Source organism: Girardinichthys multiradiatus, chromosome 18 (genome assembly GCF_021462225.1).
Source record: "Girardinichthys multiradiatus isolate DD_20200921_A chromosome 18, DD_fGirMul_XY1, whole genome shotgun sequence".
NCBI lineage: Eukaryota > Metazoa > Chordata > Actinopteri > Cyprinodontiformes > Goodeidae > Girardinichthys > Girardinichthys multiradiatus.
Genome location: NC_061810.1, coordinates 39,354,936 through 39,378,690, shown reverse-complemented (window position 1 = coordinate 39,378,690; position 23,755 = coordinate 39,354,936). Strand labels below are relative to the sequence as shown.

Below are 23,755 nucleotides of genomic sequence, written 5' to 3'. Positions count from 1 at the left end.
GCTAGACTCACCTGGTTCTGTCACTATCACACCTCCTACGTTTGTAAGCTCCCTGGTTATTGTTGTTTAGTACTGGATTTTTCACTACACTTCCAGGGCTGGGCTGCCCTGTTCTCCCTGTGCCATTTCATAAGTTTGACTTATTTTTTTTTTTTATTCCTTTTCATAATACACGGCTCCTGGTCTGTCTGCATTTGGGTCCATTCAAACTACTAAACATGACATGTTGAACATAGTCAGTCATTTTCTACTGCTTCTTCCATAGTGGATCACGGGGAAGCTGGTGCCTATCTCTTGTAGTCTATGGGCAGGAGGCGGGGTACATCCTGGAGAGGTCGCAGTCCATAAACATAAACAACCATGCACACACTCATTCACACACCTAAGGGCAGTTTAGAGAGACCGATTAACCTAACAGGCATGTCTTTGGACTGTGGGAGGAAGCCGGAGTACCCGGTGAGAACCCACGCATGCACGTGGAGAACATGCAAACTCCATGCAGAAATACCCCCGGCCGGGAATCGAACCCAGGACCGTCTTGCTGTAAGGCAACAGTGCTACAAACCGTGCAGCCCATGTTTAATATGTATTTTTATTTTTACTTTTTTGTTGTAGTTCTTCTAAATCCCTCTACTCATCCTACATACATATAAGCATTTGCAAAGCAACTATTTAAATCATTTTTGAAAATACCATTTTCCAAAAGTATTCAGAACCACTGAGCCAAACTCGAAAGAACATCCTCTTCTTCACCGACTCAACTCCATGAATAAAGTTGTGCCTCTTGGCTCTTACTTCAGTACCAGGAGGAAACAGATTGTTCTCATTCAGCCTCCCCTTGAAGAAAATCTTTTTGATATCAGTTTTGGGTAATGAAAACCTGATTACAATAATTGTTGGCAAATAGGAAATGTCTAATTTTTTCATTTATTTGTACAGGCCACAAAAGCAAAGGTGAGTGAATGTCTAATATAAATGGCTGCTACTTTCTATTTTGTACATAGAAAGAGTATGCAATTGATTTTGAAGCTTCTAGAATTAGTGTACTTTGCTGCCTCAAGTCTGCATATGTAGCATGCTGTTCAATCGATGTTTCTTCTGTTCCACCCTTGATGTCTGTGAACCCATGATGTAATTTCGAAAGTTTATTCAGTCTTATGGATTCATTTTCAAAGTGAGGAATCCACATCGATAAGTCTGCGATTTGCATTTATGGTGTTGAAACATTGTACAATTTTAATTTGTATTCTCACAGATCAAATGCAGATTTCCCAGTTATGTGTAATTTGACTGTAAGGTAAAAATATTAATCCTTATGCATGACTACTGACTTACTTTTACTTTCTGGCTTTAATTACTTTAATTAGTACTGTTTTTAAAGAGAGATACCTTACCCTGTATTTTTGTTTCTTAAACAGTTTGTGAGTGAGAACAAAATTGTTTCACCTAAAAAATGTGAATCACTTTGTATTGATCTATCACATCAAATGCTAATACATTGAAGTTTATGGTGGGAACCTGTCAGAATGTCAAAAAGTTGAGTCCTACTAAAAAGGAACTCTGGTTGGATGAAATGTAAATAAAATATATTGCCCTAAAGGAAAAACACTATACGTAAAGGGAAATTAACAAAATACACCACCCTGAACACTATATCTAAGCTGATGCATTGTGGCATCATCCTACTGTGGGATTGTAAGTAGGTCAAAATTGTAATTGATATGTAATTGAATTGTTATTGATTAAATTCAGTTTTGGTTTCTATGTTTTTATTTCTTATTTTTATTGTTTTAGCTGTGTGTCACTGCTACTGTAATATCTAAGTTTCTCTGAAAAGGACAATTAAATCTGTGAAAAGAGAAAATTAGATTTTAGATCAGGTTTTCCCTTGCTTGGTAAACAGGATCGACGCGCCCCTTAGTGGTCAAAAGTAGGTAATACAAGACATCTCTTTGAGTAACTATATGACGTAATGGGGCTTACTATTACCGCAAAAAGCTTTGAAAAAAACTGTAAAATTTGGCATCTACTTTGACATTAAATGAGTAATCTGTTTACGAAGATGAGGCATATAGTCTTTGTCTTTAATTTAATTGCAAAATGTGTGTCGCACACAGAGTTGCACAATATAAATGTCATTTGCCCGGTTGCACAAGACATTTCATTGGAGTTGAAAATGAAAACCATTAGGATTTCTCTGCGGAATTGTTTATATATTTATGTTGTGTCCATGAGATGCCTATGAGAAGGGAAGCACTAAGGTGGTTGTTGCACCTCATCATTAATGTACATAATGTAATGTACGTTTGGACAAAAGAAACGCTGCATACATTTATTTATTATTATTATTATTATTATTATTATTATTATTATTATTATTATTATTATTCTAGAGCGAATCCCAGGTACAATGTGGTTGTTGGACCTCATCATGACGTCATATAATGTGATATTCCGAGGAAATAAACATTTATTTATTCGTACTTACTTACTTTTAATTAAAATAATTTTTGTTAATGGTGACGAATTTCCCGGAATTGCAAACCAGAATCTTTCTTTTCTATTGAGCCACTTGCAATTACAATACAGAACACACGATGGCGTAAACCAGCAACAGGTCAATATATGCCCAACGCCGTTGTTTATTTATTTATTTATTCATTTATCTTGTTTTAAATAAATTTACTGGGATTGCCAGCTCAGATTTTTGTTTTCATATAAGCCTTTATCATCTGCAACGTCCTTTCCTGTAATTTAATTTTTTTTAATTGTAGAGTGCCTCAATATTAAAAATGTATCTATTCAAATCTTTTTTAGACGAATGCATTAATTGGGGGGAAATACAGCACACACCCTGTTTTACACTCGTGTTTTATTAAATCAACTCTAATAAGGCTTCGAGCTTCGTTGCAGCTGGATTACACAACTCTTGTGTTCTCGGAAATCCACTTTAATACACTGGCGAGCAGATGTTACCAGAAGACACACCTGAGTTCAGTCCAGAACTTGAGTGCCATTATTTGCAATTTACACACTCCTGCCTTCCCATTCCTCCTCCCATCATTCTACTCCACCTCATTCTCCCCCTTTCGGTGATCAGAAAGTCCTCAGCCTTCAGTGGTGCACAGACGCGTTGTGAGCGGCGCACGCTGGAGTTTTCTCCGATCAGATAAACTTCTTTAACTTTTGTACAAGATCCCTTTTGAAAGAATACTCACTGGACGCTATTGGATTTCCCTCCTTGGTGTTTATTTAATGAAGCTGTTTGTTTCTCAGAGCGCAGGTACAATGAGCGTATTCTGCGCCAGATCGGCAGATTAGAGGTGAGTTGGACTTTAACCTGCTGGAAAACCTTAATGGATTTACCCGGTGATAGGAAACGGTCCGCTTTTTACCAGTATGTGTTGATACATTGTGTTTAGATTTAAACAGTTAGAAGCTGATTAAGTTAAAGATTCAAAGAAATTTAAGAAACATCTAAACTCTTACACCACAGTTTTTCTTGGTGGCATGACAGTAATTATTTGGTGCTAACATTATCTTGGAAGCTTGGAGCTTGTAATTGGGGCATTTCACCTCAGTGAGCAAACACAAAAGACTTGTCCTCACATACAGGCCTTCAGTTTCAAGCAGTTTTCCCACTTATGTGTCTTGACTGTAGTTGCTGCTGGTATCTGCTGTGAACCCTTGTTAATAAGTAATCCTGAATTTGGACACTTCTGTGCTCTGTGATACTGATTTGTGTCCCTCTCTTTTGTTTATCTCAAGGGTGGAAATCTTCTCACTGTGGTTGTTTTTTGCACTGAGACCTTAACGTTTCACCACAGACAATAAAAACAAGATACAAATGCCATGGATTTGGGTAATGATGTAGATCTGTCCAACAACAACATCACACCTTTGTGGAAGCGGTGCACAGACAACAGTAAAGGTTCCCGGGATTTGAACAAGCCCAATCCACGACCCCTGAGCTACCACGTAAACAGGGTCACGACTGCAGAGTTCCCTGTGGGAGATGACAAATGTTCCTTCACTTTGAGCCAACCAGCTGAGAGAGTGCTAGTCACACCCCAGGCTTTAAATGAAAACACTATGGTGTTTAGACATGCTTTACACAAACCCTCAAAGAAAAACCGGGTTGTTCGGAGCATTAGCATTGGGCGTCTCTACAATGGACGCTTCTCCTTGTCCAAGTTTAAGTCTGAGGATAACAGATCTTCACTGGATAACAGAGTGCATAATGGAGATAGCAACAGAAGGAAAACCAGGAATGGACAAACTGTATCCTCTGAAAATCCTCACCAGGACATGCAGAGAACCACCCCTAGTCTTCTTGATCTGGACTTGGAGAAAGACCAGATCACTTCTGGGACAAATACACCCTCACCTGAAACTCCTACCCACAACTGTTCCTTACATCTTAATTCTCCAAACACACCTAATAACAACCACTATAAACTGTCTTCACAATCATCCACATCCAGCTCCTCATCTTCATTGCAGGGTACCCTCACCCCCTCTCACAGCTCCACTTCAAGCATCCCCTCACTATCGTCATTAAGCTCCTCAGACCCTCCCACCCCTCGTTCCCCATCACCAGCTGACAAAGGGAATTCATTGCCCAGACAGCCTCAGACAACCTCCTCTCCATCCCCACAAGACACCAGTATTGCATCTCCCTCTTCCTCCATCTGCTCCACCTCACCATTGCTTTCCCCAACTGCTTCTCCCTCCATCGTCCTTAGTACCAACAGTCCCGCTGCCCTGAAAATGGGCACACATCAGCTCATTCCCAAAGGATTGGTATCCGATACCCGGCAAACCAAGGCGCCACCTACGGGGACACAACGGCTGGCATTGGATCATCCCAAACGAGCTTTGAAAGTCCTTAGCATGGTGGAAGCAGGAGATTACTTTTCAACTGGAGTGGGGCACACTGAAGAAGCAGAGAGAGAGAAAGAAAGCCTAGGGACATTACGGAGAGGTTTGAGGAGTACGTCTTACAGGAGGGCACTTGTGAGTTGAGTTGACACAGATGTTTCCTCAGTTGATCCAAAGATTGATTGGTTGCCCCAGCCTGTCAGCTACGTTACAGCTGAAAAAAGAGATTTATCACAAAAACCTGGAATTTTAACAGGGTGTAACGATTTTTGAGATCCCCTGTAATTTAAAAACCTTGTGGTTATAGTCTGACGAAACCAAACTTCACTACTTGGGACATGATTGCCAAATGTAATTTTGGCACAAAGTCAATGCTGTGCATCTCCAAAAGAACAATATGTCAACTGTAAAATGTTGTCATAGTAGCATCAGGATCTGGGGTTGCTTTTCTTTAAATGGAACCTAGGGTTTTGTCAAAGTGAATTTTATTATAAACATTTCCAAATACCAGTCAATTTTGATACAAAAAACTTTGAAATACAGAATGAGCAAATATTACCAGGTAAAAAAGTTGTACACTGATAGATACATGCCAAAGAAGGCTGAAAGCTGTTTTGGGGTCAAAAGATGGTTTAACAATTATTGGTTTCAGGATATGCACACACATGCAACCAGGTTATTGCAATTATTAATTCAGTTATTATATATTTTTTCATGGTCTCATGTATGCAGCAAAACAGTTGGTGTGAGTTTCCACAGTTGTGTCTAGTTGGGTGTCTGCAGACCTTTCCTTGACTCTAGTCAATAAGCGGCTCATGTAAACTGTGGTAATCTGTTGAATTATTATTTTTTCTTTGTTGCAGCAGGTGGAGATTGATTGACTAATCACAATCAATCTAAGGGCTTTATATACTTTGTGCACAAAGATTGCTTTGATGCAAATTTTCCCAGTCAGGAGGGGATAAAGTCCAAATCATAAAACCACAACACAGACTGACCATTGTGGAGCAAATTTGCATTAGGGCGATGCCTTACAGGGAAACAATTAACTTGTTTGTTGGATGTTATGATGTAACAAGACAATGGGTCCACGCTTAAATATGCAAAAACTCTGTAAATAGATTAGGGTCAGTGAAGGAGGTCACTAAAAAGTGGACAAATTGGTCATAGACAGGTGATAGTTGATGTTGCTTAAAAGTAGGTACACGCTTTCTAGATACTCCGTAGTTTAAAGTCATTGTCCTTTGTTTCTCTTTCAGATTCCAGATAGGAGGAAATTGATATCTCAGCGGACCTTTGACAGTGAAGGTACCGCCTGACTTTTGGGTTATTTTGTTTTTCATACATTCAACTCTTTAACTGTCTACTGTCCTTGAGTTTAAATTCTCTGTATCACAAAAACACATTTCAGAAGAGGAGCTTTACCAGAACTACCAGGAGAAGGCCCTTCATAATGATTCTGATGAGGATGCGGATTCAAGGGGACCTAAGCCCGATAAGAGCATCGTCGTCCAGTACAAACCAATACGTACCTCCTGGAGCCAACTCAGCGTGGTTAGATATAGCACACACACACACACACTCTTGTTTTGCTATATGTAGTGAGGACCATGTGTTGACTCCCATTGACTTCCATTGATTTTCAGTCATTTTCAACCCTTTCTATGCCCTAACCCTGACAATAACCCTAAACCTAACTATTACCAGTGCATGTCTAACCCTAACCTTAACCTAAACTCAACTCACACCTTAGCCCTAAACCTAACCGTTAGCAAAATAGGTCGTGAGGACCAGCAAAATGTCCTCACTTTGGTACAAATGGTCCTCAATTTGATGGTGATATCGGAAAATTGGTTCTCACAGTAATGCCAAAACAGAAACACACACACACAAACACAAAGGGTTGTGTTAGCTTCAAGTCTTCTAATGTCTTTCATACTCTTTCTCTACATCCTGACTAACTCACAATCTCACTGCTGTGGCTGGAAAGTCTTGGAATTCTAACGCTCCAAAGAATGCTGTCACAGCCAGTGTGGTCACACTTCAAACCCATCCTCCCATTTGCCCCTGTTTGTCTCTGGCACTTACTGTTTATCAGGGAGCACACTCCTTTTCGGACACATGCAGCCTCAGAGGCAGACAGTCCGTCAGAGTCAGAGAAAGTCTTGGAAGCACTTCCAGGCTTAATGCCAGTGTGTTGGCACACCCTGGATATTCGTCAGACTGCAAATATGCTCAAAATGTTCTCCGTAGGGAGATGTGTGGTGATTCTGTGTTGTATAATATAGTTACAAATTGGAATGAAGGGACGGAAGAAGATATTAGAAGCAAATGGGCTAATTTGCTTCTAATATCAGTTTCCAAACTACTGTGCAGACTCTAATGACTTGGATAAATTACTTGCAAACTAAAAAATATTCTTCAGATTGTAGTTGCTGGTATTTACAAAGCCATCAGAATGTTTTTGCCCCTCTTCTATTTTTCCACATTTTTTAATACGGCAGATATTTTCCAGAATAGATTTTAGCAAGAGCTTGTTAATCCAGGGTTCATAAGTATTCACATTCAAGGATTAATACGTGATTGAAGCCCCACTGGCACCAAGCACAACCTCAAGTCTATACTATCTCTCCCTTCTCTCTGTCTTTCTGCCATCTTCTCTGTTTAAGACACTCTTAGACTCACTAAGAGTCCTCCTCACTACTCTTAATAGTTTTTGACCTTAGGAGCTCTCTTAAGGTGCTTTGTGAATAACTTTTATCTCACCAAGGGGAAATTCTAAGAGAACTCATAGAATTCAAGGAATTCTAAGGTTTTCTTAAAATGACATTCAGTTTCTATTCAATTCAGTTTATTTATATAGCCCCAATTCACAACACATGTCGTCTCAAGGCACTTCACAAAGTCAGGTAAATACATTCCAATTAATCATAATCATTGAATAGTGCAGTCAGATTCAGTTATTTATTCAAACTGGATAAAAAGTTTTTCTGTCTAAGGAAACCCAGTAGATTGCATCAAGCCAGTGACTTGTAGCATTCCCTCCTCCTGGATGAGCATGTAGAGACAGTGGACAGTCACTGGCGTTGAATTTGCAGCAATCCCTCATACTGAGCATGCATGTAGCGACAGCGGAGAGGAAAAACTCCTTTTTAACTGGAAGAAACCTCCAGCAGAACCAGGCTCAGTGTGAGCGGCCATCTGCCACGATCGACTGGGGGTTTGAGAGAACACAGCAGAGACATAAAGAGAACAAAGAAGCACTGATCCTGGAGTACTTTCTATGGGAAGAAAAAGTAAATGTTAATGGATGTAGTTCCTTTAGTCGTTTCACCTAGAAAGAAAGAACAGATAAACTCTGAGCCAGTTTTCAAGGTTAGAGTCTGAAAGATAGCACATAGAGTGAGTCAAGCATTTCCATTACTGTTTTTTTCCGTATCTCTCCCTATTTCTTCCGGCCCTGCTCCTGAGCAGGTACATTCGGGGCTGAGTAGGGACAACAAGTGACGTGAACAGACTGCTGTTCACTGATTGACCATGGGACGAGGAGAAATTAGAAGGTTTTAACTGAGATAGTGCAGGGAAAAGTTAATAAAACTCAAGATTGACTACAATAATATTAAGGACCACAACGGCCAGAGTCGGTTAAATTGAAATATAATTTTAATATTTACAAATCATAAACCATGCCTGAAGACTGAAAAAATGAAAAGGACATTTCAGCTTTCTGAATTACACACAGGCCCTTTAATAACATCCTAAATCAGCTGATCATACATAAAATCAGCTGTTCAGACACACATATATTTGTCCCAAAACACACAACACAATACCACCATAAAACAGTGTGTTTGGTTCAGAAATTTGATGGTCCTTAAGCGAACCAGCGTCTGCAGGAGGAGGGAGCAGGTAGAGAGCAGCTGCATGTAATTAGACTGCCTGCATTGGGTCAAACAGGAGGAAGATCCCGCTGAATTCGCAAAGCACGAATATCTAATATCCAACCTAAAACTAACTTCATTGCGGTCAAAAGTCCGCAGTTTTGCGCTTTAAAGTTCTTGTCTTCATTATTGCCATGGCTGAGACAAAAACTTCCTCATAAAGCCCAAAATGTTACCTTCTTCAGGCAAACTTTGGAACTTCTCCTGCTCACATCAAATCCCTGAGCCTTATTTAATAAGTTCTGGCTGGGCTGTTGTCCAGTTAGTAATCCCAGTGGATCAGTTTATACATGAAAAAAACAAAACGTATTCATAAGACCTTCTTGCATATACAGTAGGAGAAACATAATTTGTATTATATTTATTTAAGTTTTTATTTTCTATTTATTTATTAACTATTTTTATCATTTTACATAGATCACTTTAATGTAATAATGTCACACAGTAACATTAATAGTGGCACAGCACACTACACTGATGGCTGGAGGCGGGGCTTCCATAGATCCACCCATCAGTGAGTCAGTGTAAACACAACGGGTTTTGTAGAGTAGACTGGAGCAGAGCCAAGAAACCTAAATAGAGCCAGTGGAAAAGGTGCATTGGTCTAAGGATTCTTTGTGAATATGGGCCCAGATTGTGCATTAAAAAAGATTGACCTGATTGGTTTTTACACCTCCACAAGGGAACACTGGAACTTTGCCTAGGTGACCGTTGGGTTCTTGGTCACCTCTCTGATCAGGGCTTTTCGTCTGTGATTACAGTTTGTTCAGGCTGCCAGAACTATGGAGAGTACTGGTGGTTGCAGACCTTTTCCTGTGCTGAACAATGGATGCTTGATGTGGACTATTCTTTCTCAGATTTTGCCTTGACACAATCTTGTGTTGGAGGTGTGCAGGCAATTATTTCAACTTTATTGCTTGCTTTCTGCTCTAATATGCTCTGTCAAATGTTAGACACCATATCAACAAGTGCCCTCCATTCCAAATAATGTTCATTCAACCAAAGTGACCACAGATAAACTCCAGTTAGGTTGCTGTAGCATCTCCAGTGTAATCAGAGAAGATCAGATGCACCTGTGCTCAATTTTGACTACCAGCAAATGGTGTACTCAATTTCGTATAAGGTCTGTAATGTAACAAAATGTGTAAGAAGTGAAGGTTTATAAACTTTCTGATGGCCCTGCGTATTAATTAGTCCCAGATGTGAACTAAGCATAAACCAGCTTCACCAGACTCACCAGTACTCTGCTGAACTAAGCTTTTTTTTTCCATTACAGCTGGTGTACAGCAGTGGATACCGTGTTTGTTTGGTTTGTGTTTCTGTAAATCTCACAATAGAGTGTCATTTATTTTGTTGGGAATGGTGGAATGTTGCTGTTGTTGTCAAGGTGTGACTGGAAGCTTAGCTCCTTTTAAACTTAGTGATGCCAAAAACCAGACATACAGGTTGTCTTCAAGTGAGACACACCTTATCGGCAATATCACTTAGCCCCGCATTTGTCTTATGGGTATTTTGTTATTTTGAGTTTGATGGGACATCAAATCCCAGAAATTATGTTGTTCCTGGATCAACAGTGGAAAGTTTCAGAAAGTGGGGCTCACCAGACGTTTTCATCCTCAAGTGCAACCTCAAGCAAAGAAAAAGGTTACAGCTAATTGATTGTGTTCCTGTTGCTTAAAACATGTTTAAACGTTTCTTCTCTGTGGTGTTCTCGGGGGGCTCCCAGGCTTTGGGGGACCTTTGGATGTCTGTGGCTCCGGTTTCATCTGTGTCTGCCTCAGGTCCTGGGAGGCAGGTCTGTCTAAATATTCTTATGTAGAAACCTTATATACACAAACATGCTTACACATACTCCCACAGGTGTTTGGATTCAGATGTTGCAGATGATACAGATATACAGATATATATATCTGTGAATATCTTTCCGTAATGCTCCACTTATTAAAATAAATCAGTTGGGCTTCTTCTTGGTTCTCAGACAACAATTCTGAGTGCTACTTTACTGGACAGGACACGTAAAAAAATTAAACTGGGAATTGGGGAGTTTTCACAAGAGAGAGCAAAAATAATAAATCATAAAACTGATATCTGTACGTGTGAACGGAATTTAAAGATCAATAGAGATGTTTGATCAGCCTCAGGTTTGTTTGTTCTCAGTGTTTGCACAAAGACTCACAGGACTGCAGGGCAGATACTAACACAGATGTGATCTCGGGGTGCAGTTTCGATGCCATTCTCTTCTTACCCAAACAGGCTGAGAAGGTGGTAGAAGTAAGGGAACACCTTGTCAGGAATGAAGCCTGAAAAATGTATTATACTCATTTAAGTGTCCTGTTACCTATGTGGTATGAGATGAAAGAAGGGAAAGAGCCAAGCTTTTTTTAGTCAACTGTACTCCAACCTAGGCATTTGCCGAGTGTTGACATCAAGGGTATAGTAATGCAATGTTGCCCCTCCTACACCTGTTGCTGTATTCTGCCAGTGAGCAGTTTTGTTGTACAGAAAAGGCCAATGGGGTTGTTTGTAAATACGTCCCTTTGTGAAAAACAGACAATCATGATCTGGAAATTATCCATCACCCTGACTGAGATTACTGATTTAAAACTAGAGTTGGCAAGCAACAAGCTGGTGGGCAAGCTGTTTTAATTATAGCAACGCCATCATGGTTATAAATCATTGTGTTAATAATGAAACCATGGTGTTTTTGCTTAAGTTTCTCATATAGGCTGATGCATACTTTAACTTAAGGCTGAGAAGTTGATTTTTATTTCACTTCTAGTCCATTTCAAAACATTGGTTTGCTTCTGTTTTATTAATAACAAGAAAAATTACCAAGAAATAAATAAAAAGAACTGAATTAAATCACTGTGTTTTATTAATTTATTGTTGCATTTGTTGCCATGGTATCATTTTAGTTGAGCCATTTATTCATTTCTTTATTCTTGATTATGGCAGGTTTGATTTTCCATACCTGTTGTATTGTCGCTAAAACAAAAATAGTAAAATAAATAACTATCTGTGCCAAAACAGTCAAACAGCTCTCTCAGGAATGCAATATGCAAAGTGTTTGTTTCTTTTTGTGAAGAGATAACATATAAATACCAACTAACATCTAACCATTTGGTCAGAGAAGTATTGATTAAAGGAAAAACAACTTTTAAATCATGAATGTTATTTTTTGTTTAGGTAAAGAAAAGTGGCCTGTCTGAACAGCTGAGTCAGGAGGAACGCAAAAGACAAGAGGTAGGATTTGGGTTTTATTCACTGCTACAAAATAATTTTAAGTGTTCCTAAGAGCTGGGATAAGCTATCCATTTGTCCCTGTAAATTCTAACAAAACACTAAAAAAAAAAACACTAAAGGGGCACAAGAAGACATATGCAACATGGACCTTTGAGCTGACAGGGACAATTAGTTGCAAAGTAGGGAGAAAGATGCAAAACTGATGATGATGCAGGTTGTTTATAGCCAGACACCACTGGTTGTGGAAGTATTTTTTGGTTGTATATAGTTATCTTTGACATTCCTGACAGGACTGAAACCTGCAGGTATGCAAAACATGTTGATGACAGTCCCCAGGGGATACTATGTGAATCTGAACCTGGTGTGCTCACTGAACCCTAATTCTTCATCCCATCAGGTTTCATCTCTGCTGCTTTTCTTTCTTTTTAAGGCCATCTTTGAAGTGATCTCATCGGAGCACTCCTACCTCCACAGTTTGGAGATTCTTATCCGTATGTTCAAGAACTCAACAGAGCTCAGTGAGGCGATGACCAAAACTGAACACCACCACCTCTTCTCCAACATCTCGGATGTCTGTGAGGCTAGCAAAAAGTATGTGGGTTTGCTATGATGTTGTTAGCGAATTTGATCATTTACTTCATACAGCGATTAGCATAATTACATTTTTACTTGGCTGATAGAGTATTATATAATACTCTGGGTTGATGGACTTGCTTTGGTATTTTCTCTTTAACTCGGAACCAGACTTTCAATGTGAAATTGATTGTGTTAAAACAGCAGGTTACAGTGTTTGACAGAAGACTGAGGATTCAAGTGAGCTGGGTTCAGCAGATGCCATGCTGAGTCGCTTTTACAAATGATTGTCAGAGCTGCTTGCACATGGGATTTCTCTCTCTTGTAGGTTCCAAAGATCTTTCAGAGAAAATATTGAAAAAGGCAAAGCATGCTTTTTTTGACAGTACGTTTCTGTCATAATGAAGAGTTTCCTTTAACTCTGAGGAGAACACAACAACAAATTCAGGGTAGCATTTGAACAGATTTATTTTGTGAAGTGAATGAACGGAGGCAAGACAGGAATCCAGACAGCGACAGCAAGGGACTGGTTCTTCTCTAGAAAGGAAGGCGACAGGGTTATTGATATCCCAGGAGTATTGGAAGGTGTTTCTTTCTGGAGGATTTATATAGGGACTTACAGCCAGAATGATAGTGGTTTCGCTGGGGAGGTAAGTCCTTCCTCTGTGAAGGAGGTTGGCAGGATGTGTGCGGTCAGCAGCAGTTTTTTTCCCTTACTTCTCTTGTATAGCTCGAGGTCTCAGTTTGAGCATTCCCATGTAGGAGGGTGGACAGGCAGGTGACAACAGGAGAATGGTTCTCCGTAAGGATCTTTCCCGAGCCAGGGCCAGAAGCTGAGGAGGCAGGGGGACTTACAGTAGGAGACGATGAACAAACCTTGAAACTCACTCAGAACCAGTTCACAGGACTGGGAGCCTTAAAAAAAAACAACAGGCAAGGTCTAGGGAGAAAAAGACAAAACAATCCAGATGAGACTCAGGTTAAATGTATGCGAAAGCACTGCACACCACGGTCAGTTACCACTTAAAATGAAGCGACGGGCTGATGTCTCCCTCCTAGTCTCAGCTCCTGAAGAAGCCCAGTAATTAGGCTCTGATCAGCAGCACCTGCCAGGGAACGCTCAAGAGCAGAGGGTGGAAAGAAACACACACACACACACAAACTGCACACCAACACAGACACCTGACAATTTCATACACAAGGTATTATGATGTGCTTTACAAGAAAACTAAGGGTAATTGGCAGGAGCATTGTAAAGGAGCTACAGCTGCCTTTTTTTATACTGTAAGGACACAATTACAGTAATCTGAAAATTCTGGAATGCTCTGTTGATTTTGTAGCCTCATTGAGTCGAGCTAAGTGGTCATTTCTAATCTTTTTTAGGTAAAAAATAGATTTTTCTTCATTAAGCTTAAGCACATTCTGGACCTTCCACTTATTGATACTATGGGCCCACTAACTTAGTGACTCTAAGGGACTGTGGTCATATAGAGACAAAGAAATGTAAAGTTATGTGTCATCAACATAAAATTTAAACCAGTATGAGCATTTTATTATTAAACAAAAGGGGCCTGAGAAATGAGCCTTGTGGAATCCCATGTGGGATTTTTGTTTGCAAATTAGTCCCAGTCTTGCAAGTTAAATAAAAAGTCAGAAAGTCTCATTCAAAGACACCCAGTCTATCAATCAGTATGCTGCAGACATTTCTACTAGTTTGATTATAATTTAGTATTTAGTGAACATTGCCATCATCAAACCAAATTTGTATTTTTTTAAACCAGCATTTTAATATCATTAGTTACTTACTGACCTAGATATATACCAGCTGACTTTACATGGCCCTTGAGTTAACACAGAAAAATGATCACAGTTTTGCTCTGTAACTTAGGTTGTCAGCTTTCCTCAGGATCCTAAGTCTAAAAAAGGCCATTTTAAAATTGATGGTGCAAACATTGCATTGCATCTCTCCTGAGACATCTTTTCAAGCAATTCATGCCAGATCTGCAACCCACTAATCTTTAAGAATAAAGCTTCCTCTATACTTGAAATATGAGAGCTAGAACTCTAATCTGAGGCAAATTTTATTTATTTGTACATTTGTGAATGTCCCATTATCACTCCATCTTGTGTTTAGACATGTTGCAACCCATCTCTCTTCTATTTCTCATGCACACAATAATGTTTGGCTGCACCCTGCAACACCGGTTAAACAACAGGATTTATTTGGAACAGAGGTTTTGAATATTGCTTTTCAAAACAAGAATTTATAATCTCTGCAGCCAGGATCCTGTGTGATCTTTATCATAGGAAGTATGTGTTTTTATTTTCGTTTTTATTTTCTTTACATGTAGGCGTGTTCCTGGTTGTGCTATTATATTTTGGTATGGCTTTCTTAATTTTCAGAGTGTCCCACGAAATCTGATCATTTCACTGTGGCAGAGCCAGTTGATGAGATTCAAGGCAGGATGTGGTTGAATTTGTATCCTTTGTTGATAGATGTTCTGCACATTCTTTTGTTATCATGCTAATTTAAGTCCAGTAATTTATTGGTGTCAAGTTTGTTTTGCCTGAGGACGAGATTCAGCCTGAATCTTTGCAACCTTGGTCTTCTTAAAATCCTTAAATTCATATTTAGAACATGGGCCAAAGGGCAAGGGCTCATTAACAGCAGGACAGCTTGAAAAGGACAGAATCAGACAAGGGTTACATGGTCACTAGAAGCACTGTTTCCCATATACAGAAAAACAGCAATGGGTTTGTTGAGGGATTAGAGATTGGGGGAACTGGTCTGGACTCATCTGCTTTTCCAGATGAATTTGGACATGGTCCAACTGGTCAAGGGCAGCATCCTGTGTCTGTTCTCCAGCTTCCTGTTTGGCACCTAAGTTAGTGCAAGCAAAAACACTTACTCTCTTGAAGTTGGACAAATGGTGTTGTTGTTAAACCGGCCATCTGTTTGTGCTCAGGAAGAGGAAATGCATCTATGCAATGGGTACTGCTAGGGTTGTATCTATTTTGAGTGTTGGGGAGTTCCTTTTTGTGATCTTACAGCACGTTTTTAGAGGTAAGATGCTGGCAGTTGTCTTGCCTTCCTGACTTTACATCCATACGTGCGTCATGTGTTTTCCTATTTGGGACTCATAATTTGATGACTTTACATCATTGCAGTTCCTGGCATACTAACCATTAGTCTTTTTTACTACCGATGTCTGTGCTCAGGTTCTTTAAGGAGCTGGAGGAAAGACACAACCAGAGCCTTGTCATCGATGACATCAGCGACATTGTTTGCAGTCATGCTGAGGCTAACTTCGACCCTTATATCACGTACTGCTCCAACGAGGTCTACCAGCAAAGGACACTGCAGAGACTGATGTGAGTGACCGAGCGAATGTACTGAGATTTAATCCAACATGCCAATGGACTTTTCCTCAGAAACGTTCTTTCTTTATCACCAGTACTCCTCTGACTCAGCTTTCTTACTTTTAGTGGTTCCAAGAATTCAGCTTTTAAGGAGGTGCTGACCAGGATAGAGGGCCACCCAGACTGCAGAAACCTCCCTATGATCTCCTTCCTCATCCTGCCCATGCAGAGGATCACTCGTCTGCCTCTCCTTATGGACGTGAGTGAATTGAAGATGCACAGTAGCTCAGGATGAGGAATTAAAGACTTTGAGCGTTACCCAACACTTTGTTTATTTGACTGGGTGTCTTCTAACCACAGACGCGTTTGTGTGACCTCACATCATTCTTAATTAATCCACAAAGATTTATCTCCACTTTCCTTCTTTGAATTTTGTTCTTTTTTTCATCACCGTCACTTGCTCATTTCATTTGGCAGAAGGGTATTTGGTCTCCCTGTGTCTTCCTTTCTTATTTTGTCTCATTGTAATTTTATTCTCCTCCTTCTTTCACTAGATCCCAATGGGACTTTGGGGTTTATGCTTGTACCATGAGAGAATTTTGGTTCCTGAGAAAGTTTTATTTAGGTTAATTTCTTCCCACAGTGATGTAATTTTGTCCCTGCTGAAACAATGTACTAAACACCCAATGCTCAGTTTTTTTATTTTGATTTTGGGTTTTTTTCTCACTTAAATGTTTTAGGTCAAACAAAACAAAGTTATTGGGAGTAAAGGGAAAATAATCTATCCAAACCAACCTGGCCATGTTTGAAAACATAGGAAACAAGTGGCATCAATTACTTACGATAACTGGCAATAAGTCCTTTACAGTCCTATGGAGGAATGCTTTCTCACTCTTCTTTGCAGAATTGTTTTAATTCAGACACAATGATGGGATTTTTTGTATGAAAAGACTGATTAAGTTCACAGCTTCTGTATTTGATTTAAGTCATTCCAAGGTGAACTTGCTGGGGTGGCTCTTGTTTAGATCACTGTCTTCTCCATAACTCAAGTACACTTGAGCTTAAGGTCACAAATTGACGGCCGAAGATTCTCTTTCAGGATTTCCTAGTCGAGATCAGAATTTATGGTTTCATCAGTTATGGCATATCATTCATGTCTTCGAGCATAAAAACAAACAGCCAGCCACAAACATCACACAGCCACCCACTTGTAGGAGCATTCACCACTTTCATGTTTTCTCCGTTTGTGGATAATGGCGCACCAAGGTTTGCTACAGTCACAAAGCTTTAGGGGACTTTTACACCAGAACCGTCTAATTCATTTTAAACATACCAGAGTTTTTATCCTTAGATAGTTTGCTTAATTTGGCTAAGTGTGAATGCACAACCTTTCTAACCCTTTCTAGACTGATAAATGTTAATTCCGTTTTTATCTGTCCTAGAATTTCTTTAGCTCAGGATAAGAGGTGTTGCATTTTGATATATTTTACCCTACTTCATGTTGTTAGACAGGTTCACTTTTAGTGATTTGTTGATTTTACAGGTCTGGCCATAATCGGGGCTGGGTATGGGTAATGAAATTTTGCCTAGCTTTCCAAACATTTTTGTTAATTACAGTTAATTCATCATGTAACAACAGTGAATAATTAATCAAATAAAGGTCACGCTGGTCATTTGAAAACTGCCTTTTGTATTTACTGAGGTTATTTTTGTCTGACATCAACATTTGTTTGATAATATGAAACATTTAAGTGGAACAAAAGGGAAGCAAAAACAGAACTCGGTAATGTGGCTTTTTTGTTGCACTTTACGTGGGTCTAATGGTGGGAGTGGGTTAGCAACAAATGTTTTTTAATGTGAAACTTGTCTCATAATCTGTTTTGCAGACCATCTGTCAGAAGACTTTAAAGGACTCGGAACACTATGAAACATGCAAGAAAGCCCTGCAGGCCGTGAGCAAGGTTGGTGTTTTTTAACCAGTTCAATGTCTTGATGAGATTTCAACCTTTCGGTAGTCTGTTTCTTTTCTCTGTTTGTTTCTGTTAGTTTGACATCTTATTACCACAGGAATTAAGCTGTCTGCTCTACCACAACAAAGGCACTACAATAAGTTATTGTTGTCTCCACAAACAATAAATTAGATTGAGCCTTTATTGTCATTAGCCATGCATCAATCTGTTTTGTATTCCATTTACCAATAATATGTGGACTCTAGGTGTACTGAAAGCTGCTTAACAACAAATCATCAGAGTCTGGCTAAGCGGCGCCTAATAATTATGCAAGTGTCATTTTAATATAATTCAAAAATTTTTGATACTGATGGGTCACCACCAAATGGTAATAAAATATAAATAGTTTTCTGTGGCTACTGGTCAGGACAAAAACTTACAGCATCCTGAAATGATTGCAAAATAGGCGAGAGCCAGTATCAGATTCCCACTAAAGCTTCAGTAAAAAGATCAGAATTGTCATTTTAATGCTATTAACACACAATTTTTAAATAAAAAAGTGTAAAATGATATAACTGCATTTATTTAAAACTGATAAGGAAAAAACTCATATTACTGCAAGAATAATGTCATATCCAGCCAGTGTCTGTGTCGTGAGTTTGTGTTTTTGTTTATTTCTCCTGGTCTGGTCCTTAGTTTACTTTTAGTTCTGTGTCCTACCTTATTAATTGGTTTCACTCCCTATCTCTCCCCGCAGTCTGACCCACACCTGTTCCTAGTTCCCCTAATTACTCTGTCCCTCTGTCCATTGGTTTTCCCTGTTCTCTCTGCCTGTATTTAAGTTCCTTAAGTGCCTTTGTTCCTTGCTGGATCCTTGTCTGTTTATGCCATTGTTACCAAAGTCATGTCTGGTCACCCCGTGTCCTGGTCTGGATCTGGTTTGACCTGATTCCGGTTTACCTGCCTGGTCTGCTTACGAGAACAATTAAAGACTCGTCTTACCTTTGCTCCTCTGCCTCGTGCCTCCTTCACTGCACGTTGGTCCTATCACAAACCCGCATTTTCTGACAAATAATACAATATCCAGTCATATTCAATGAATTAGAATATGCGTTACGATGAGGCTTGTTTGTCAGATTAAAAGTATTTTTCAAAGTAATTACAATCTTTAAATAGGTAATAACTTTTCAACACATTTCTGTATTAAATGTTATGTTTTTTTTTTATCTAAGGTTATATTCTAATATTAAATGTTGTGTTTTTGTGTTTGAAAAATCATCATAATTAACAGAAATAAAGGCTCTGTGCAATTAAACTTTATGATGTGTTTTACTTGGTGAATTGAGTTACTGAAATAAATATTTTTTTTTTATAGTATTCAAATTTATTGAACATGACTGAACTATTATAGGCATAATAAATATCCCTACCATATATTTACTGTAATTTTGATAACTACACACACTCATTAAAGTGATGGTTTTGCAGTATGCAGTAAATGTTTTCCAATACACAACGCTTATCTGTGTGACCAGGTGGTACGAAAGTGCAACGAAGGAGCTCGCACAATGGAGAGAACAGAAATGATGTACACCATCAATTCTCAGCTGGATTTCAAGTTTAAGGTATGAACATGAAAGATAATATGTGTATTTTTTTGTTACTTCTTGCTGTTATTAGGAGGCAAATAATTTGAGTTAAAGTGGAAAAATGCTCCACCAAAACATATTTTGTCATTTATCATAAATCTCACAATTGTAAACCTTCAGTTTGTTTGCTGTTAACAGTTTTGAAAAAGCTTTTATTTCAGATTTTGGGTACAGGAGAGATTAGCTTGAAGGTCACTTTTGTTGGGAATGTCCTTCTCCTGTTCAGATACTGAACATTCTTGGACAGTTTTTCATGATTAGTTAAGGCCGGCAATCTTTTATATAGCTGAGTGAAACTTGTTGAAAACAAAACTTTTTTTTAACCCACACAATTTTAAATTCAGCCTAAAGAAAGACACATTATCATTATTATTCACATTTTGAGCAACTTTCAGAACTTTTTCACCACATTTACACATTAATAGACACCTTTATCTAAACTTTCTTAGCACCTCTCCCTTTTCAACCACATTTCATATTATGTTTCATTTTATTATACCGCAGTTCATGTCTTTAATCTGTCTATTCTGACATTTTGCTCTGGGAGTTAATTTCTGCAAAGGAATAAGATAAGGAGAATGATTCTACTTTCATGCATATTAATTTTCTGGGCAAGTTTATATCAGTAGTATTACACTTTAAGCCATAAATAATATGTCTTTGATCACATTTAATGGACATGGCTGTTTGCATTTTCTATAGTAACATTTGTAAATTCTTTCAAAGGCCACATTTTTCATCTGTATTCTTCAGCATAACAAGTTTTACAAATATAAAAGCATAGTTTTCTTGACTTATTAACTTTAGCATATTTTTTTAAATTTTTTGGCAAACTGTATATATTTCAAATTCTTTTCATTTTAATTCTTGTAATTGTTTTTGTAATGTGTCTATACTGCTGTGCTATATATGCCTATCACTTTGCTGCTAATACCCTTTTTTTTTTTTTTTTTTTACTGAGGAACAAATAGATTACTTTCTTCTATTTTATTAGACTTTAAATATTTCACCTTGAACTATTCTGCATTATACTGACTCAACATCAAACTCTTATTTATTAGCTAAATTGTGTTTATCTTATTCTCTACCTCTCATCAAATAGGTAAAGCCCAGTTTATGTTAGGGGAACACAAGTGCAGTAATGCAGCTGCATGCACACATGTAGTTGCCGTAATGTGAAGCATGCACACCACTGTTTCCCATTTGGCACAGATCTTCACACTTAGTAAACACACAAAGCTTGGCTGGCTCATGTGTGCCTAACTAGCGTGGGAAATAGCTGTTGGGACATTTGGGATCCACAGATGTTTCTGCGTCGACACCTGATTACCTTTGGACCTCTAGCAGAGCCCAGACATTACAGACTCTTTATAATTTATTACATTTTATTAAATGTGTTGTTTTGATCTGTTGTCTCTTCTTGTCTTTCAGCCTTTCCCACTGGTTTCATCTTCTAGATGGATGGTAAAAAGGGGTGAGCTGACTGCATTTGTGGAAGACAGTGGCATCTTCACAAAGTGGAAATCCCGACACCAGGTGTATTTCTTCCTCTTCAATGACGTGCTTATCGTCACCAAGAAAAAAGGGTGAGTTAGTGAGCTCTGCTGCACAGACATTTTGGGCAGTGGGTTTGATTTACTGGCTGTGAATGTGACCTGGGACTGAAGGCTTGGCTCGTAATTCACCTGTGCTGACAGAGTCATGGTGAAAGGGTCCCTACAAGTGTTTGGATTTCACTGATTGTAACCAAGAATCCCAAAGTTGGGTGGGGCTTGCAATTTAATCAGCTCAGTCCTCGTGTTTGAACTTGTGTAGGGAAAAACCCTTTACAAAAAAAAAAAATAATAATTGCTGTCTATTCTTAAGGATTAGGTGAAATTTCAAAAACAGACATCCTTTTTTCTGTGCCTCTCTGGTTATTAGATTCATTTTTTTAATGAAAACAGCAACTACCTTAAATTATAATCAGTGGCTTTGCAAAGTACAGCACTTTCAGGGGTTCTTAACATTCAAATAAACTAAGCATTTGTTTCTGTATTATAGTCTGACACTTGGCATGTTTAAAAAATCAACCTTTAATATGGGTACATTCATTCTGTACGAAAAACGTTTTTACAAAAATCAAGTATTCTTTAAAGTATGTCTTTCTCCCGAGATTGGATTTTTATGTTTTAATATAAGAGAAACAATTTAATTGCATTTTGCAAATTTGTGGTGGTTCTAAGAATCATTGAGGGTGCTGCAGGTTCAGGTTCAGTCTGGCTTTTAAAGTGTCCTGAAGTTGCTGTTTGTATAACTTGGCAACTAAAGCTGGAAACCTAACCTGCTCAGAAGATTGTTTTAGATAAGAGATCAAAAATGTAAAAGGATTAGCATCTCAAACCGTTATCTTATATAGTGGAAAAGGTCGACGTGTGTTATCGCCAAGAAAGTGTTAGGACATAGGTGTCCAGGTTTAATAAGAGGCATTCTAATGAGAGAGTCTAAAATAATTAAACTACAGTTCAACGCTTAATTTAAAAACATGTTTTCTATATTTAAATGCATCTTTAATAATATTTGTATTAACAAGACTACTGAACTAATAAACAAAGTTAGTTTCGTGCAACAACTCACTGAGTTGCATCTGTATGCTCACATTTTTTTATTCCACATCCACCATTAAATAAATAAAAAAAAGAAATACCTTTACGTTTTAATTTATATCGCAAACAGTATGTAAATGCAAATATTTCCATTGTCTGGCTTAAACCGTTGCTCATACGTTTCAAGAGCACATGTACTACAGCTAAGCCCAAAATTATTCACACCCCTGGCAGATTTATTAAAGTAAACTGTTGATTTTATCTGAAAAATAGTAACTTTGTTTCAGCCAAAGTCCTGACTTGAATCTAATGGAGAATCTTTGAAGGGAGCTAAAGATTAGGGTGACGGCAAGGAGGCCTACCAACCTGAAAGAAATCTGACCCTGTTTTTTGAAGCTTGTCTCCGGTCAACACATCCTGTAAACTGTCTTCAACTCTAAACCTTTTCCTTGTCATCTCTGCTGTCAAGCATATTGATGCCTCTACTTTTAGGCAACAGCATGAAAACAAATTAAAATATGCACTTAAATTTATGTGTTTTTCATTTGCGTGTCATTTCACTGCTGTGCTAATAACATTTTTTTCAAATATCCTCTCCTTCCTTGTCATGTGTCTGGATTCGATTGCCATGTCTTTTGCAGACGGAATGTTCCCAAGAATCATTAAAAAACACTAAAACACATTCCTTCTTATGTTTTTCTGAGAGTCTGATCTAAAACAGCAGACTCCAGCAGTGAAAAGTGCCAGGACTGTGTTTAAAAAAAAAAGGGATTTGGTCAAGAGGGTGTTTTGGAATCAGTGTGTGTGTTTAATGTTGAATGGGAGAAGCTGTTATAATATTGGTTTGTACTGTGGGGAGCGATGCAGCCAGGCTACGGCACGCTACTCTACTACACTCCAGCTACAGCAATGAAAGCAGAAACACGCTGGAGGTTCACAAGGCCAGCCAGATAGCAGCAGGTTGCCAACCCTCTCCGACATAACAAAACAATAGCCACCTCTTGGTAGTATGACCTGAAATGTGTTGCATGTGGCTAAATCCAACATTGCTCAAACGTTTCTGCTGCTTCTTGTTTTGTTTATATTTCTCGAAATGCTAACACTAGAAAGAAGTAGCAGGGTCAGAAGCATGACACTTAAACAGTAGAGAACATTTACACCCATGAAGGTTTTCAGAGGAAAGGTCATAATAAGCAATAATACTAGTAGTGTGATTAAAACAACAATAGTGTTGTATTTGCTGGTTATCCTTTACATTATTCTGTTCAATTAAAACTAGTGGCTGGAAATGCCACCTCATGTAAAACCAGGTTGTTTTCACACGCCTGCATACCTCAGCAGCCGCCTGATTTGTCTTCCTACCTTTTGATTTTCATAGCTGGGGTTCTCAAACTTTATGTTTAGAGGTCCAGGTTGGATTTTTAGATAAGGTAAAGTGTCCAGAATAACATAAGTCAGATAGATCGCTTTCTTTAAGTTTACCTACAACTTACTTGCTAAAGAAATCACATTTTATGCAAGCCACTCTAATTTTTAACAGTTAAGAGCAATGACCACTTTTACATTAAACCTGA

The 23,755-nt window shown here is 38.5% G+C and overlaps 1 protein-coding gene and 1 long non-coding RNA gene across 2 annotated transcripts in view; one reads left to right on the top strand and one right to left on the bottom strand.

Moving 5' to 3' along the window:
• The first annotated feature begins 3,103 nt into the window (after positions 1 to 3,103).
• The window catches only part of LOC124883778 (rho guanine nucleotide exchange factor 26-like), a 32,596-nt gene continuing 11,944 nt past the window's right edge, over positions 3,104 to 23,755 (top strand). Inside the window, exons 1-11 of the mRNA XM_047391104.1 lie at positions 3,104 to 3,323; positions 3,769 to 5,016; positions 6,141 to 6,189; positions 6,293 to 6,435; positions 12,009 to 12,065; positions 12,496 to 12,656; positions 15,858 to 16,010; positions 16,125 to 16,257; positions 17,885 to 17,959; positions 19,483 to 19,572; positions 21,028 to 21,182. Coding sequence (XP_047247060.1) covers positions 3,853 to 5,016; positions 6,141 to 6,189; positions 6,293 to 6,435; positions 12,009 to 12,065; positions 12,496 to 12,656; positions 15,858 to 16,010; positions 16,125 to 16,257; positions 17,885 to 17,959; positions 19,483 to 19,572; positions 21,028 to 21,182 — 2,180 coding nt within the window. The 5' untranslated portion in view covers positions 3,104 to 3,323; positions 3,769 to 3,852. The remainder of the gene's footprint in view (positions 3,324 to 3,768; positions 5,017 to 6,140; positions 6,190 to 6,292; positions 6,436 to 12,008; positions 12,066 to 12,495; positions 12,657 to 15,857; positions 16,011 to 16,124; positions 16,258 to 17,884; positions 17,960 to 19,482; positions 19,573 to 21,027; positions 21,183 to 23,755) is intronic.
• Positions 12,992 to 15,846, bottom strand: LOC124883779. Its single transcript, XR_007042312.1, has 3 exons — positions 13,659 to 15,846; positions 13,259 to 13,578; positions 12,992 to 13,175 (listed from the first exon to the last, which is right to left on the bottom strand). It is a non-coding gene; the product is annotated as an uncharacterized LOC124883779 (long non-coding RNA).